At 39.7% G+C, this 16,949-nt stretch overlaps 1 protein-coding gene across 1 annotated transcript; it reads left to right on the plus strand.

Annotated features, from left to right (window-relative positions):
• Positions 1–680: 680 nt before the first annotated feature.
• On the plus strand, positions 681–16,658 carry OTOP1 (otopetrin 1). Its single transcript, XM_061464894.1, has 6 exons — positions 681–1,294; positions 7,354–7,490; positions 10,441–10,499; positions 13,121–13,251; positions 14,814–15,754; positions 16,138–16,658. Exons 1-6 carry the CDS (start codon positions 829–831, stop codon positions 16,306–16,308), a joined length of 1,905 nt encoding a protein of 634 aa, XP_061320878.1. The 5' UTR covers positions 681–828; the 3' UTR covers positions 16,309–16,658.
• Positions 16,659–16,949: the final 291 nt, after the last annotated feature.

The raw sequence follows: 16,949 nt of genomic DNA on the forward strand, positions 1-16,949 counted from the left end.
CTATAGCCTACCAACTGGTGCTCCAAGTCTCGAGGTTTGCATACCTTGGTAACTTATGATATGGGTCACAGTTACAACCTAGCAGGTGAAATTAAAAACGGTCAATATTTAAAATGGGCACAAAAATTGGGAAAACGACTGCATAAATAAACAGTAGACTAAATCCTGCAGTCTTTACTGAAGTTGTTGCTACTTTGAGCTGAGTAGATGCCACTCCAGCTAGCAATCACTGTAATACTATTGTCAGAACGGGACTTACTAAAAAAAGGTTAAGGTACATTTCTGCCTTGGAAAGGTTTAAGAAATTCCTGAACATCAAGGTTATTTCCTGCCAATGGAAGTGCCAATTGCAAAGAAGAAGGTGGACTGTGGGGCCCAGAGCATGAACGTGTGGTGGGTGACACCACTGCCGCCTGTGTGCATCGCCGGCTGTTGGCTCCCCGACTGCGAGGCAGGCTCTATCTCCTTCAGCATACCCATTCTCCTTCTCCGAGTTTCCCACGCGTTGGCAGTTCCTCAGCTTTCCAGCCAGCCATTAACCGTCGGGGGTGTTTTGTCTACAGCTCGCTATCTTTCCCGCCTCCCTATCTAGGGAACATGTTCTGCCGCATGTTGATAGATGTCTCTATCAACACGGACGTCAGCTCCGTGTCCCTCACTGCAGCCAGCCCTGCCGGGGCTCCCTGCCCCTCTGCAGGGCCGTGGCACCGCCCGGCTAACCTCCCTTACCCTCATCTCTGCCCTAGCTCCTGGCTCAGTCTATGCTAAAACAACCGTACCCCGTAAAACCTCGGCAGCCTTTACTCCCCCCGGCAGCCTGCCTTCTCCATGGGTAGCCCAGGCTCCCCAGCAGCAGGGATTCCCTCAGCCGGCGCCCTGCGGCACGGTGAGGGCCGGCGACCCCGCTCCGCCCCCAGCCGCCGGTGGAGGACGGGCCAGCCCGCAGCCTCGGAGCTCCCCGGGGGAAGCGAGACCGCCTGCCTGCAGCACCTGGAGGGCGGCGGGGCGATGGAGAAAGCCGTCGGTTCCCCCTCCCTTGGCGGCAGCTACCCGCAGAAAAACGCCGAGATCCTCAGTAGCCAGTACGGCATCAACCTGTTCCTGGCCGGACTGCTGCTCACATTCGCTTGGGCTGTGCATGCTGTGGGCATCAGCAAGAGCCACCTGCTCTCCTACCTCATCACGCTGATGCTCATCCAGCTCCTGTGGATGCTGTGGTACCTCTGCAGGAGCTGTACGCAGAGGAGGCTGATCCGGGACAAGGACACGCACGCTGGAGCCCGCTGGCTGAAGTGTGAGTACTGGCTGGTGGCACAAGGTGTGGTACCGAGCTGGGAGCATCTGTGCCATCGCCTGTCTCTGCTACCACTTTGTTACCCTCTCCATCCCTACCAGCAGGCATCCTGGTATTCATGAATTTAATGCACATGCAGTGCGCTCTAAAGTAAATATATGCATAAGCTGAACACACTAGGAGATTGTATGGGAAAGCTGTTTGCTAAACATCTACACTTTCCAACCTACCATTTACAGTGCTGAAAGCTCCAGTGCCTTTTTTTCCTTACCAGGCTGGTGTGGCAACACTTGAAAAACAAAATACAGCTAGTGGAGGAGGCAGTTTTGTTGGTGTCATGCAATCCTTTTGGAATTATCACCTTTTCCAGACAACGTAATCCAATTAGGCTACTTTAGTCAGAAAAGTCCTCAAGTGCTCTCTATACTAATGTATGTAGAGATTCCCATTTATATGTGCACAGCGATGCCTTAGAAACACCTGCAGTTAGAAGAGGACAAAATTCCCTGGCCAGATCAGTTTGTAGGTTAGTACATAAAACATCCGAACAAGGAATCTAAAGCTAGCATTAGCTTGTAGGAGTCTTCAAGGGCAGTGGTGGGATGCGATGGCCCCTCTGTGCAGAGTCTGGTGTGTACTAGGGTGAGGATATGTACATGTATTTAGAGAAGGTAGATGAGGAAACCTTACAGGGTAATAGTGACAGCAATGATATGTTTCTGGATCCCAAGAAAAAGAAACAACCTACATCAGCACCCTGTAGAGTAATAGGCAAGCCCCATTTTACCAATCTCTTTTCCAGTCTCAGCACTGTAAATGCTAGGTTGGAAAGTAAGTATTTTAAGTGGAGTGGTGTAAGATATCTTTTCCATAAAATATTTCCTACCTTCTAGCAATGAGACGACAGTTAATTATCGCAGCAGCTAATGATGTATCGAAATGAAAATCGCAGGATCATCTAAAACCTGGATATTTTGAGAAGTAAGGTTGTGTTGTGGAAATGTCATTTGTTCTCGGTCTCGGTGCTTGTGTGTCTTTCATTTTCTTTGCAGCTGTTAACAGTTGTGCTGTATGAATTGCGCAGGGAAACCTTACTTTCTTCTTTTAATGTCTAGCATACAGCCATGGTCTGTGGACTCTCTCCTGAGATGTATGGAGTTCATGTAACAACTGTTAAATTGTTCTCCTCGATTATTCACTGTTTTCCAAAACAACAATCACTTCTCAGTCATTTTTCATTTATTGGCTCATGTGGCTTACAACCTCCCGAAATTCATTAATGCAGGGCTTAACTCAATCCTATTTTGGACCAAGCTATGCTTTTGTTATTTAGAGGGTGCCTTTCCTCTCCTACAGCAGGACCCCTGCCCTTTTTCTTTTGGCACAGCATTCACAGCATTTCATTTGTCCTACAGGGTATAAGGAGTCACAGAAACTTAGAAATAAGATACTGGATTGAACTACTAGGTTACCTTATCCATTTCTTTTCCCAGCACAGGGTGGCTCTTTGTACTAGCTTCTCAAGTGGTGCGGCTTCCATGGCTTCTCTTGGATGTCTAGGCTGCAATTCAACAAATTCACCCTTAGGGAGAGACCTACATTTTCATATGCTTGGAAGTTTCTTGTAATTACAAGGAGCCTGTACAACTCCTTTATCCTCTGTTGATGAAAGAAAACTTATTTGAGCTAAGGAAAAACCCAGGTAGCAATTCCTCTGCCAAGAACTCCCTTGCCCTCTTTATCAATGGTTTTGTCATAGAGATCTTTTATCTGAAAGACTAAAAGTCCAAATTGGAGAAGGGCAGGGCAAATTTTCATCAAGTCTTTCCACAGAAAGCTTGCTGCGTTTTTTTACTAGCTTTATCAGCTCCATTTGAAGAGTAACTCCTTGCTCTGGTTGTGAGAGCGAATGTGTTAAACAGATTGAAATGAATGTATTTCCATGATTCCATTCAAACTGTGAATATAACTTTAGTAACTAAAGGAGTAGTACTAGTAGAGCGTTTTGCTGCGACACATGTTGAAATAGAATGATTTAACAAAAAAATGAGTTAACAAACTGGTTAACACTAGAAGGACAGATGGTCAATTTACAAGAATTTTTGCCCACAGAAAGATTTCCTCGAGCCTTTTGTACCAACACATCAACTTGCTTGAACCCTGGAGCACGCTTGTCTTTGTGCTTGTGTGGTAGATCAGGAGCCACTCTTACAGTCTGAGTGTGGGAAAAGTTTCAGGGGGAGCTTTGTCTTTAACAAGGTACAGTTTTCCTGACCCTGTAATCACAGGAAAGCAGGAAGTCCTTTCCTTGGCCTACTCCCCTGAGTTCATCCCCTGTTAGGAAAAGCTCTCCTACCATTATTTGGAAGTTCAGCCAAGTGAGCCAAAGAGGACAAAACGAAAATCAATTGGCTTCACCAATGGCTTTACTTTATCACGTTCTCCAGCAGCACAGCATCTGTTTAACATAAGCAGCGAGTCAACAAAAAAGTTACAAAGCTTTTGGCAGACTTCAACTTGTATCTCTTTACTGCTTGCATTGGACCACCCATTATTTGAAAAATATTTCAAGTTTAGAATAACATTTTTGCAACTGTATCATTATGGCTTTTTTCTTTTTTGTCTTGATGGTTAATAGAACTAAGCAGCACTTAGCAATATTGAAAATCCTATTCTTGATCTCCTCAAATATACAGGTTTCAATGAATATTTTGAAAAATACCTCTTTTTCTTTTTTTTTTAAATAATAAAGTGCTCAATAGCAATCATTTCATGTTTAACTTTTAAATAAAAATAGCAGAACAGTGGAATTAACTCCCTTATTTGTAATTACTGGTATTTGTCCAGTATTTGGTATTAGTACATAATCCTGAAGCTCCCATCAGAGAAAGTTAACATGGAAACCATTAGCATACCATTATGTACGGTCATTATATGTTATGTTTTGATTTTTGACTAAGCAAATTAGTATGGTCATTTTCTTTTGAAGCTCCTTAAATATTCATGTTGGACACTTAGTATATGCTTACAGAGTGACCACCTGTGTGATTGCCAGAAACATCAAGATATCATTTGAATAAATGAAATAATCAAATATTAAAAGAAATGAGTCATATAAAGTCTTCTAATCCTTAGAGGACAATGGCAAAACTATAGATTTGAATGGGAACGGACTGAACCCCACTAATCTCTGATGGATGTAAAGGAAACATGAAGAGAGATACTAAGGAATAAATCAAAGTACTCAATGTGAAAAAAACTTGATGGGGTTGTTTTGTTGTTGGTTTTTGTTATTGTTGCTGGTGGTGGTTTCTTCCCCCCCCCCCCCCCCAGTGGTTTGCTGGACATGGGTGTAAAACTATTCGACTGAAACACTGATCTTGTGGAAAGGAAACAAGACATAGTAGAACTACAGTACAAGTCATCCTTGTAAAGACAAGATGTGTGTGCGGTGCACGAGACAGATCACTAATCTGAGTTTGCTCTTTATTTTTGTGAATTTAACCCCAAATCTGTGCCTTGTCTTGCCTTCCCTCCTCCCATTCCTTTTAGTTAACAAGTCCCATGTGATCCTATTCTGATGAGCCTCTCTCAAGAGTAATGGAAGCAAGGATGCAGAAATTTTACATTATAAAACATTTTCCACCCATTTTGCTCTGACATTGCTACTTCACTACAGCACTTCCTCAGGGCTTGATCCCACACCATGAATTCATTGGGAAATTAACTTACTAGTGTCATGAGTAGGGAATTAAATACCTTTCTAAAATACTCGGTAAAGGCAACATATGCACAATTACCTGTAGAGTAATTGTGGAAGATTTTTATAATCTTTTTGCTTCAGATGATAGCATTTACCTTCTTATTGAAACAATTATAATACCAATTGAGTCCCTCTTACAGACATATTTCAGAGAAAAGTGAAACAGTGCAGCATCTGTAAAGAAAGAGGCTAAACACACACACACACACACACTGCTTTCACAGCTAGTTCCACTTTATTCACTCTAGCATGGCAATATTTAGCATACAGATGTGGGTCTGAGCCATAAAACCAAACAGCAGCTACATTATTCCCAGTGACTGTTTTCAGTCACTATAAATTCCATTCTATAAACAATCACTCCCCAGGCTGTTTTCCAGCCCGACCTTGCACCCAGACACTCCCTGGCTTACTCAAGGCCCAGGTGCACTATCAGCAATTCTTCTTTAATTATCTACATAGCGGGAACAGGACGGCTTGCAGTTCCCACCAAACAGTCTGTTTCCTGCATACTTTCTAAATAAACCATAACTCATAGAATCAATCATAAAAAAGATTTAAGTAGGAAGGGACTTCTTAAGGTCATCTGGTTTAACACCTTGCCCAGAGCAGCTCCAATTACCTCAGGTAAAGCTCTTTCAGAAGAATCAACTCTCATTTATTTTAGAATAATTAAAATTCTTTAAATAAGGAAGAGAACGTATGATTTGATCTCAAGAGTAGCCTAGAATTTTGCATTTTATGATGCCATTTGCTGTATATACATGATGAAAATGGCACATCTATTTACATATGGGCTGCAGTCCTGTTACATGTGTTAGAGATAATACAAAATAAGCATATATAAACAATATACATGGGCTTATACACATTCATGAAGTACAGAGCAGGGGGTTTAGATTTTGAAATATGAGAGCAAAGGTTTCTATCTCTTGGTAGAAATTACACTGTCAGTATTTTGACATTGTTTTTATTATAAGAAATTGTAAAACAGAAACATGAAATCCTACTGGAATTCATAACCTTGTGGTTAAAATAAATGAAGTTTATTTTTGTTTAATTTTAAAGGATCAATGAAATACTAACAAAAAATACATTATATTTTAACATTTATACTTAATTTTTATCAATGCAACTTTAACAATAAATGTATTATTAACTAAATAAATTATTAAAGTAGTGTTATGTTTTATTAACACAACTCAAGTGGAACATGGTGCTTATAAGGAAGTTAGGTTATGGTCCTTTATCAATGTTAAATATTCATCAAAATCAACACAAGTCATATTATTTATTCAGTGGGGAATTACAAAGAAGAATGAAGATAATGATGCCGATCTAGATCTTAAGGTCCAGTTAAGGTCTCTTGATAGATTTTTATGTAGTCTTAATTCAAATGAACCCAAGTTAAATCCAGTGAAAGCCTGAAGAGGGAAAAAAAACAAAAAACAAATGAAGTCTCTGGAGTTTAGTTCAGTAATTTTATTGCCAGTGGTGCTTGGCCATACAGGTACAAACCCAGTAATTTAGTAATATATGTTGTATTATCGTGTAGCTTCCCAGAATAAGTTTTTCACATTTACATTCCTGAAAAGAAAAAGAAAATAAACAAAGGGAAACATGTATTTTGAAAGTTCTTTAGGATACAAAATACATAGAGGAACTCATCAGGGTTTCTTTTGTGTATGTGTGGAAATAATAGTGAAATGAAATCTTTGATTCCTGTCTAGGAGAACAAGCCCTACAGCTTATTGTAGTTCTGGTCCCTGACTTAAAGCGTAACCTCCGGAACCATGGGGAAGGCATACCAAGTGATTGTGTTACTTCTTACTGTCGAGCTCTTGGGCCAGGAGACTGTAACATGATTGTTCAGCTCCCTGGAACTGTCTAGTTTGCAATGGGGCTCTATAGAGCGTTAATTCATGTGCTGTACGGTTGCTTCAGTGCTACCGTTACCTGAGAGGCTGACCTTGCAGGGAGCCAGGAGCCATCTGCGAGGTGCTGAGTGTCTCCAGGTCCTGCCCATTGCTGGGCTGGCTCCTCTAAACTGGCTGTGCAAGGTGTGTACTGTGATGTGCTTTCATAACATATGGGGCAGAGGCTTTCACGCATTAGAGGGACTTACTACATTGAGACAATTATCTTCATGAAGATTGATCTACTTGTATTTCCCTCAGCAAGAATACGGATATTGATTGGCTTTTATTTCCCTAAACAGATTTCAGTATATTGTACAAGTTGTCTCTGGACACTGTAACTGTATATTAATGTTTTCTAATATCTTTTTCACTTGCAGGTGGGATTACATTGTTTGCAGTGATTACTTTAGTTCTGGACTCTTTTAAAATTGGATATTATATTGATTTTTCAAACTGTTTATCACCAACTGAGGGCATTTTTCCTGTTACACATGCTGTGCACACCATCTTACAGGTAAAAGTTACTGGTTGCAGTTTTACATTATATCTGTATTTCTTACCAAGAATATATTTTATCTTCTTGTCATCAATGGATTTTACACTTATTTCATTTCTAAGCATATCACAGGATACTTCCGAGGGCTAAGTTCTTGTTCATGTATATCCTTTCTATGTGTAAATTCAGGCTTTGCAACCTGAAATCGATCAGCTGTAAAATTCACATGGGTTCAAAAAAGAAATAATCAAAAAATGCTCTTCTGGAACTGAAGTTACATTGGTTTAATTCTAGTTCAAATTAAATATTAACTTTCAGAAATTTCAGGCTGAAATGAGCAGCTTGGCTGAAGACAATTCACTTGTTTCTGTAGGTAGGACTTGCCAGACAAGTTCAATTCGATCTATCCTGATGCCTCATTGCAGTTTAGGGGTGGAGGCCTGATAGTTCAAAAGGGAAAAAACCTTTCCTGGCTGGTTATAAAATACTTGCACACCTTTCCTATAACAAACAAATGTGGATTTTCCTTCTAGAAGCATTTGGGCATGCTTATGAGTGGCTGCACAGTAGCAAACATAATGACTCCTGTAAAATATTCTAGCTACTTGTTTGTTGTAAGGTTTGAGGTCTATATTGTATACTCCATAGCTGATTGCTTACCACGTGAATTTCTTTGAGTCCCTGTCAGCAGATTTGTAGGAAAAAAAAAAGAAAAAGCCACTCAACTGAGATACTCACTTATAGCCAGGTCATTTAATGCACTTCCCACAATCAGTAAGTCATTCAGAAAGAACAGAAAGTTTTTCTGAGCAGTTGTAGTTACATGGAAATGAGCATTTGAACAACCTTCATTTTTCTCCTTTCTCTAAGAAAAAAAAAAGCATTGAAATTTAAGCAGTAACTGTGATCTCTTGTATTTTTTTCTCTGAGGGTGAAATTCTGTTTTGGTTGAAATAATCTTAATTTCACATTCCTGTAATATCTATTCTCTGTGTAGTGCACTTTCTTTGCTTTACCTCTGAAAACAAACCAAAGAAATTAAGACTTTTTTCCTTGCTGATCTGCACACAGCATTCTTCATTGCATTCAGTGAACCTAGGCTGACAAGGTTTCCGGCTACTCTGAACTTGAGTGTGGAAGAAACAGCGTATTAACAATGCTGAACAAAGGGAACTAATTTAAATTGAATTCTAATTTAAATTTTACATCACCCAATGTTGTTGAATTTATCATCTGCTTAGCTTAAAAACTGAAAGCTTGAATGTTTGCCTAAGCAATCAAAGAAAAAGTTAAAAAGTGATTTAACAGCTACTTCTTACCTCAGACAAATCTAATCCTGTCTTTGAAATGCAGGATGAAATAACAGCGGGGAACATCCCTAACTATGTGTCATCTAAACACTGAAAGATGTGTTTTCTACAGAATATGTGTCAGATTCTCTTGTGTTTTACACTAAATGAGGCATCCTGATATGTGCCGTTAAATTAACAAATAATAAAGAGATAACATTACTGAGTTAGCAAGTAAAAGAGAAAGAAGCATAGAACTGGGACTGTTTTACATACTGCACCTGTGCAAGCAATGAACTAACACATACCTGCCCTTCCAAGGCAGGCTGTGCATGATGTTGTGTATTACGCTCTTTCACATAATGCACAGCCTTTGTTCCTTTGGGGCAATGACTACTCTGTGAACAAATATTGTATTTTATGCTATATCTTTACTTTACTGACTTTTGTCTTCTTGACTCTAACGTCTGAACAGGTCTTCAAAACTTATGTTGTTTTTTAAATTTTGATGAATACTTCCACCTCTGCTGTTAGATTTTACTGCACCTATCCCAGTACAGGAAATTGAATGTGGCATTAGATGAGAGTAAGGTGCTAATTTCAATTTGTTTGATTTAAGTTGAATTTTCCATTATATCTTCTAGTCTTTACATCTAGAGTTTTACAGTCCTCACACCTCCTTTTGATAAACACATCAGCAGGGGAGTGAATGAACATTTCAGTGCTGGGTGGCACAGGCACCCTACATTAATTGGCATATTTAGTGATAAAATGGACTTCCAGTTACTCTCATTACTGAAAAAGAACCCAAAGTTCTTTGCACTTTCCAGACCATTTCTGGAACACCAAACCAGGCAGATTTCTAAGAGAAAACTTTTGGACCATTTCTCTCCTAATAGCTCACCTACTGTCAAGCTCAGTATCATAGGAGCTATTCTGAGTGAATGGGACTCCCAACTGTACCCTAACATCCCTGAATAATATTGGTATCATTCTCCTTGCATTTATCAGCACTTGAAACTGGGTTTGTGACAGCAGCAATCTCTATGCTGAGATCTCCATTATGTTCCCACAAACAGATTGTCCCAGTTTTATGCTTCTTTTTCCTTTACTTGCTAAATCAGTACTGTTATCTCACTTTTTTATTGTCCAGATGAGCTTTCTGCACTATCCTTGTGTGCAACTGCTGTGTTCTTAATGTTCTTGTCTCAGACTGATAGTACAAACTTTTCTCTTGCTTCTTGGGTGTCCACTGTTTTATTAATAGAGTCTGGCATCCTTTCACTTATCTCTCTCCCTCAATAAAATTGTATATATTCAATAAATTATTCAAGCCATGCCCTGCAGTAATTATATTGATGTCCACCTCTGGTAGCTTTATTTCCTTTGTCATTGAAGTAAAACCCTATCCAGATACAGAAGCAAAATATGTTTTGGGAAGTCATACTGAGCCACAGACTTTGCATACAAGAAATCTCAGGCTCTTCATGCCAGAGATGTTCTGAGTGAATGTCACAGGAAAGCATGAGTTATTTCACATGCCAGATGATGGAGCTACCTTGGTTTAAATCATCAGAGGATTTAAAGATTAGTGTTTTTGTCTACAGATGCACTTGCCTTTTTGAGTGTCACACATGCTCATTGGTGTAATGACATTTCTCTGCATTCATTTCATTTAGGTCTACTTTCTGTGGTGCCATGCAAAGGATATTATCCAGTCTTTCAAAACACTTGAAAGGTAAAGGGGATCCGATCCTTACATGGAATGCTAATAGTTGTAGGTGTGCTTCAACACTTACAATTTGACTGTATGAGGGACAGTAAAAGTTTACAGAGATTGATTCTCCTCCTGACTGTGTTAACTAGAAAGCAACAGAGCAGTTAAATAGAAAGTAAATCCATTTACCCTTATAATCTGTGTTTATATTTTATAATATACAATACTCAGAGAATACATACATTTTTCTCATGAGAGAGGGAAATGGGCAATGTATGATACCACTGTCATTCAGATTTTTTTGAAGGAAGGAAGCATCATGTATATGTCTTGGCATTATGCACTATATTATGTGTTCTTTATTTACTTACTGAAAGGGAATCTGGATCAGCAACCTGCAGTCAGTGCAATATGTCAGAAGTATTTTTATTGATTTTTATGGAAATCACTATTTGGAACTAGAACAAAGAAATGTAGAAAAGTTTGGGTTGGAAGGGACCTTTAAAAGTCATCTAGAGCAAACTCCCCTGCAATAAGCAGGAAAATCTTCAAATAGAGCAGGTTGCTCAGAACCCTGTCCAACCTGACCTTGAATGCTACCAGGGGTGGGACATCTACCACCTCTCTGGGCAGCATGTGCCAGTGTTACATCACCCTTGTTGTAAAAAAATTATTCCTTATATCTAGTCTAAGTCTCCCTTCTTTTAGTTTAAAGCCATTGCCCCTTGTGCTGTTGCAGCAGGGCCTGCTAAAAACTTTGTCCCCATCTTTCTTCTAAGCCCACTTTAGATACTGGAAGGCTTCTATAAGATCTCCCTGGAGCCTTCTCTTCTCCATGTTGAACAAGCCCAACTCTCTTAGCCTTTCCTCCTAGCAGAGGTGTTTGATTGCTTTGGTTATTTTTGTGCCCCTCCTGTGGACCCACTCCAACGGGTCCATGTCTTTCCTATGCTGAAAACCCCCGAGCTAGATGTGATGCTCCAGGTGAGGTTTTACCAGAGCAGAACAGAGGGTCAGAATCACCTCCTTTGACCTGCTGGCCATCCTTTTTTGGATGCAGCCCAGTATACGGTTGGCTTTCTGGGCTGTGAGTGCACATTGTTGGCTTATGTTCAGCTTTTCATTCACCAGTATCCCCAAGTCCTTCTCCATGGGGCTGCTCTCAACCCCTTCATCCCTCAGCCTGTATTGATACTGGGGGTTGACCTGACCCAGTGCAGGACCTTGCACTTGGCCTTGTTGAACCTCATGAAGTTCACATGAGCCCGTTTCTCAAGCTCAGGTCCCTCTGGATGGCATCCCATCCCTCAAGCCCGTCAAGCACACCAGTCAGCTGTGGTAGATGCAACTGTGCAAATACACTGGGAAACACAACCTCCCTGCTGGTATCTTATGTGCCCAAATCTGTAAGGGTTGTGCATGTTTCTGACACAAGAACTTGGTTCTTGCAGTGTAACTGATGTGTCCCCCCTGAAACAGCCGAATACACACATTTCTTATAGAACTGAGGACTAGTGTGGGAGGCAGCAGAGCCAGCTCCGATGTGTTTTTTGGTTTTGTGAGGTGAATTAATGTAGTTTATCTGTACATAGAACATAAATAAGAAAACACAGTCACTTTAAAAATACTTACCTCAAATTGTCAATGAGCTGACCAGTTTCTATAGGAAGTAAAATAAATTTACTTAGAAATATCATCTGTGGTGCAGGTTCTCTGTTTGTTCTGCTCTCTTGGGCAAGTGTTCAAGCCCCATGCCAATGAGGAGGGTGACCACAGACGGCTTTGCAATGTCAGCTGCTGAAATCAGCTTGGTTAATAAGTAGGTTTTAAAAATCCCTAACTGCAAGTTTCTCACTGAGAACAGTGTAGTAATAAGGAACTGTTCTTGGTGAAGAAACGTTAACAGCTTTGGGTGCAGGAGAACCATGCCTGGCAGAATGGTAGGTGATAGAATTGTGCCTTGGAAAGAGGTACAACAGCTTTCTACAAAAGTGGAGTGATGAGTGCTGGGCAACAGAGAACTATTGTGTGGATTTTGTTAGGAAGTTCAGAACCATTAACCCACTTCTTTCACTAATGCTATTCTGTTTCACAAAGCCTGAAATGGCTTGTCAGAGACCAAGAGTCTCAAAAATGCATCAAGTCCTACCTCACTGTACCAATACTTTGAATGGAATAAAGCCCTCTGTTAGCTTTCACTCTTTCCAGGAGGCAAAAATGCATAGCCCAGAAGTTAGAGAAGGAGGTATCTGTGAAGAAAGACCAGCCACAGTGAGTATGAAGAAGCACTGCAGAAGGCTTTGACATATGGCTTGCAAAATATTAACCCTGTTTAGACTGTTCAATCCCTGTCATTAACATGAAACTTGTCCAGCCCAAAGAGTAAAACCTAGCAACTAATAACAGCATCCTATTAATGTTTTAATACATTAGGCCATTGTATTTCTGTAAATTTTGGAAGTCTAACATTCATTGTGCTCCATTACAGAACATCTTTAGAGATCAGTTATGATTTCTTTTTCCACTGCACTGACAAATAAATAGTGCCATGTAGCTTGTCTGCAGAAAGTTAATCCCTTTAATTTAACCTATGTGGAGATATACGCTGTGCAGATTCCTTCAGTAATTACCTCATTTTGTAGGTTTGGAGTTATCCATTCTGTGTTCACAAATTTGCTCCTGTGGACAAATGGAGTGTTAACAGAGTCAAAACATCAACTGAATGAACATAAGGAAAGACTAATCACACTTGGTTTTGGGAACATAACAATAGGTAAGTGAAAAGGTTGGTACATTTTGGAATTCGTGCTCTAACACACTCTTGTACAAAATACTTTCTCACTGTAGGATGGGGCTGGGTCATTCACGACTATGTGAGCATAGTCATTCCTGGACAAATGGCAGTGAGCTGATAGTTCAGATCATAACGAAATGTTATATGATCATTATCATTATCATGTGTATGATCCAGGTAGCAAGGGACCTCTGGAGATAATCTAGTCCAACCCCTTGCAGGGGAGGGTCACCCAGGTGACACAGGAACATGTCCAGAGTGGCTTTGAATGTCTCCACAGAGGAAGACTCCACAACCCCCCTGGGCAGCCTATTCCAGTGCTCTGCCACCCTCAATGTAAAGTTCTTCCTCATGCTGAGGCGAAACTTCTTGAGTTTAAGTCTATGGCCATAATCTTGGTGCATTAGGTGAGAGCAGGTAAATCAAAAGTTAGCGGCTCTTCTTGATATTTCTACTAGTTAAATAGAAGCAGTTTCCTTATATTACATCTTATTATTCTGCTACCAGAATCATTACACAATTATGAACTGTGAGAAATAGCTTCTGAAAGAAGGGGGAGCGAAGTAGTGATCTGCAAGACAAGTCTGGCATTAAAATATCCACTGCAAAAGCAGTTTTTTGTCATCTCTTAACACAGTGTGCTTGAGACAAAACAATTCCAACTTTCTCATTTCCTCTTCTCTTCTAAAATTATAGAAAACAAATGAAAAACTTCCAGGTGCACATCTGAGATCAGTGCCTAAAAATGTGTTCTTCAGCATGTGCATTTACACATGTATAAATACATACATTGTGAAAATGTACATTAAATACATATATTTTGAAAAGATGAGTAATTGTTCATTGAGATACTTCAGGGGTTTACAATGCAAGTGACTGCACAGCAGAGAGATCAGGATTTCATAATTCCTCTAGTTTTTCTCAAAAGGAGAAGGCTGATTTTTAATTTTTTTTTTTTTTTAACCTTAAAACTATACTGGGACATGGACTAAAAGTATCTGTGGCTTACTTGGCCTCTTTTGTAGACAGAAACAACATTTTAATAAAGTGGGTTTGGTATTAGAAATCACACTATGCAAATTGATAAAAAATCAGAGTAGAACTGAGCCCTTTCCTTGTTGAGTTTGTCCTTGATCTGATCCACAGGTCTTTGGGCTTCTATAAAAGCCTTCTAAGCTGAAGGGCTGAGAACTCTAAGCCCTTTGGATCTGTTTTTTTTTTTGTGTCATAAAAAAGCATTTTTACCAAGACCCTGCTGAAGTTTGGTGCACTTTGATGCAGCATTTGTTCATGATGTTATTATTGCTCAGGGCGTGAGCAGTGAAGTCAGAAACTACGCTACAGTGAACCTGCAAAGGCTTTGTTAGATTAATGAATTTAATGGCAAGACCTTTTCTTAGGTAGCCAACTTGGTCATGTAATGTGTTGTTTGACTGAAACCTTACCTTTTTTATGTTTTGTTATTTTATTTATATTGTATCTATTCACTTCAAATGATAAATCTTTATAATGGATGTAACTAATCTCTTCCTCTCCTTTAGTTTTAGATGATCATGCACCTCAATGCAATTGCACAACAACAACTCTCTGCTCTATATTTTCTCAAGGAATATATTACCTGTATCCCTTTAATATAGAGTACCACATCCTAGCATCCACAATGCTCTATGTCCTGTGGAAGAACATCGGTCGCAAAGTTGAGCACCACCAGCAACACAAAACTCTATTCAAATTCCATGGCATAACTGCTGGAATGATTTTTGGACTAATCATTTTAATTAGCACGATAGCCGTAGTTGTAGTGTATTTAATCCAGATTGGACGTTCGAAAATCAAAAGCGAGTTGGCACTTACTATGTTTTACTTGCATGCTATCTTTGTGCTGGCTCTCATGTGCACAGCTGGAATTGTTGCCCTTCTCATCTACAGACTGGAAGACAGATCATTGGATAATTCAAAAAACCCTGCTCGAAAACTTGATGCAGAGCTGCTGGTAGGCACAGCTGCAGGGTCCTGGCTCCTCTCCTGGGGCTCCATCCTTGCCATTATCTGTGCTCAAGCGCATCCAAAATACACTTGGTATAACTTGCCCTACTCCATCCTGGTTATTATTGAGAAATATATTCAGAACCTCTTCATCATTGAATCCATACACCGTGAGCAGGAAAAGGTGAATGATGATATTAAAACTCTTCGAATAGTGACTATATCTAGGGGAAATACTTTATCACTTACCCCCTCATACAAAGAGATTTACAATGACAGAGCCACTCGTGACGATGGGGAGGTACCCTGCTTGTTTAAAAGCAGCATCTGTGGGAGAGAAAATGGTGGTGGTGGAGCCAAGGAAGAAGCAAGTCAGGAAAATAGTTTGGTCTTGCATTCACGCTCAGATTTCCCGTTTTGCAGTAGAAACTCAGTTACTAACCACAAGAGAATTCTGAAGAACATCGCTGCATTTTTATTCCTCTGCAACCTTTCGGTAAGACATTTTGAACATAATTCAGAAATTAATAGCCAAAAGCTTCCCAGCCTTTCAAGTCTGATAAGTATATTAAAATTACAAAGCTCTATAGTTTGCAGCAAGTAAATTTTACTTCTTCTTCTGAAAGAATAAGTGACTTTGCCTTTGGGGAACAGTTTATTTAAACATGGAATCTGAGAGCCTAGGCTTGCTTTAATTGTAGTACAAAAACTGTAGCAGCAGCAGAGGCTGAAACCTCTTCAGTATGCCCTCGAAGCAACAGGGAGGATTTTTTTAGGCATTTCTCAAACCAATTTGCAGTTCGGTGGGGTCACAGTCATTATGGGCTATTGACTTGTATTGCTGGTGATTAATATTGGCCTTGCGTTCTTTCCTTGCAGCTGTGGATACCACCGGCTTTTGGGTGCCGCCCAGAATATGACAATGGACTAGAAGAAATAGTTTTTGGCTTTGAACCTTGGATAATTGTTGTGAACCTTGCGATGCCTTTCTCTATTTTCTATCGGATGCATTCAGCTGCCTCACTCTTTGAGGTCAATTGTAAGACATAGATCATATAGGGTCCCTCAGTGAACAATTGATTGAATAATTAATTAAATAAGTAGCAGCTGAATGAGTGGATGAATGAATGAGTGAACATAGCAACAGCTGCTCAATACATGGAAGATTCAATAATTCCTTTAAAAAGAAGGGACCGTAGCTAATAGCATGTAATTATTTTTTCCTTCCATGTATTTTGTTATATGTGTGGTGTTATTGTATAGGTACACTTTTCAGAATCATATTAGTGTTAATATGGTTAACTCTATGTAGCAAAGTTAATTCAGTCTCATTAATCTTTGCTTTAATCATCTGGGATTTCTCCTCTATATAATTTGTATTGCTTTGTTTTCATTCACTGTGGCTTTTCATTCACTGAGGCTTTTAAAAAAAAATAAATCTGTATTATTTAAGAGGGAAAAATCCCAGGAACAGCTAAACTGAGTGCTGCTCCTGGATCACAGAGATATTATGAAAACTCCAACTCTTAATTCCTAGCAATGCTTTTATAGTAAATCCTGAAAAAAATCGCTGTTTAGATGGGAAGTGGGAATTGGTTTAAACCTCCTGAATACTGATAAAAAAAAAACAATATATAGTTACTATTTTCTTAACTGTATAGCAAGAAATCCAGGTGAAGTAACATGTATGG

This window comes from Pezoporus flaviventris, unplaced genomic scaffold (assembly GCF_033815535.1).
Source record: "Pezoporus flaviventris isolate CSIRO_AGI_PZ_B2104156 unplaced genomic scaffold, CSIRO_AGI_Pfla_v1 ptg000002l, whole genome shotgun sequence".
Lineage (NCBI taxonomy): Eukaryota > Metazoa > Chordata > Aves > Psittaciformes > Psittacidae > Pezoporus > Pezoporus flaviventris.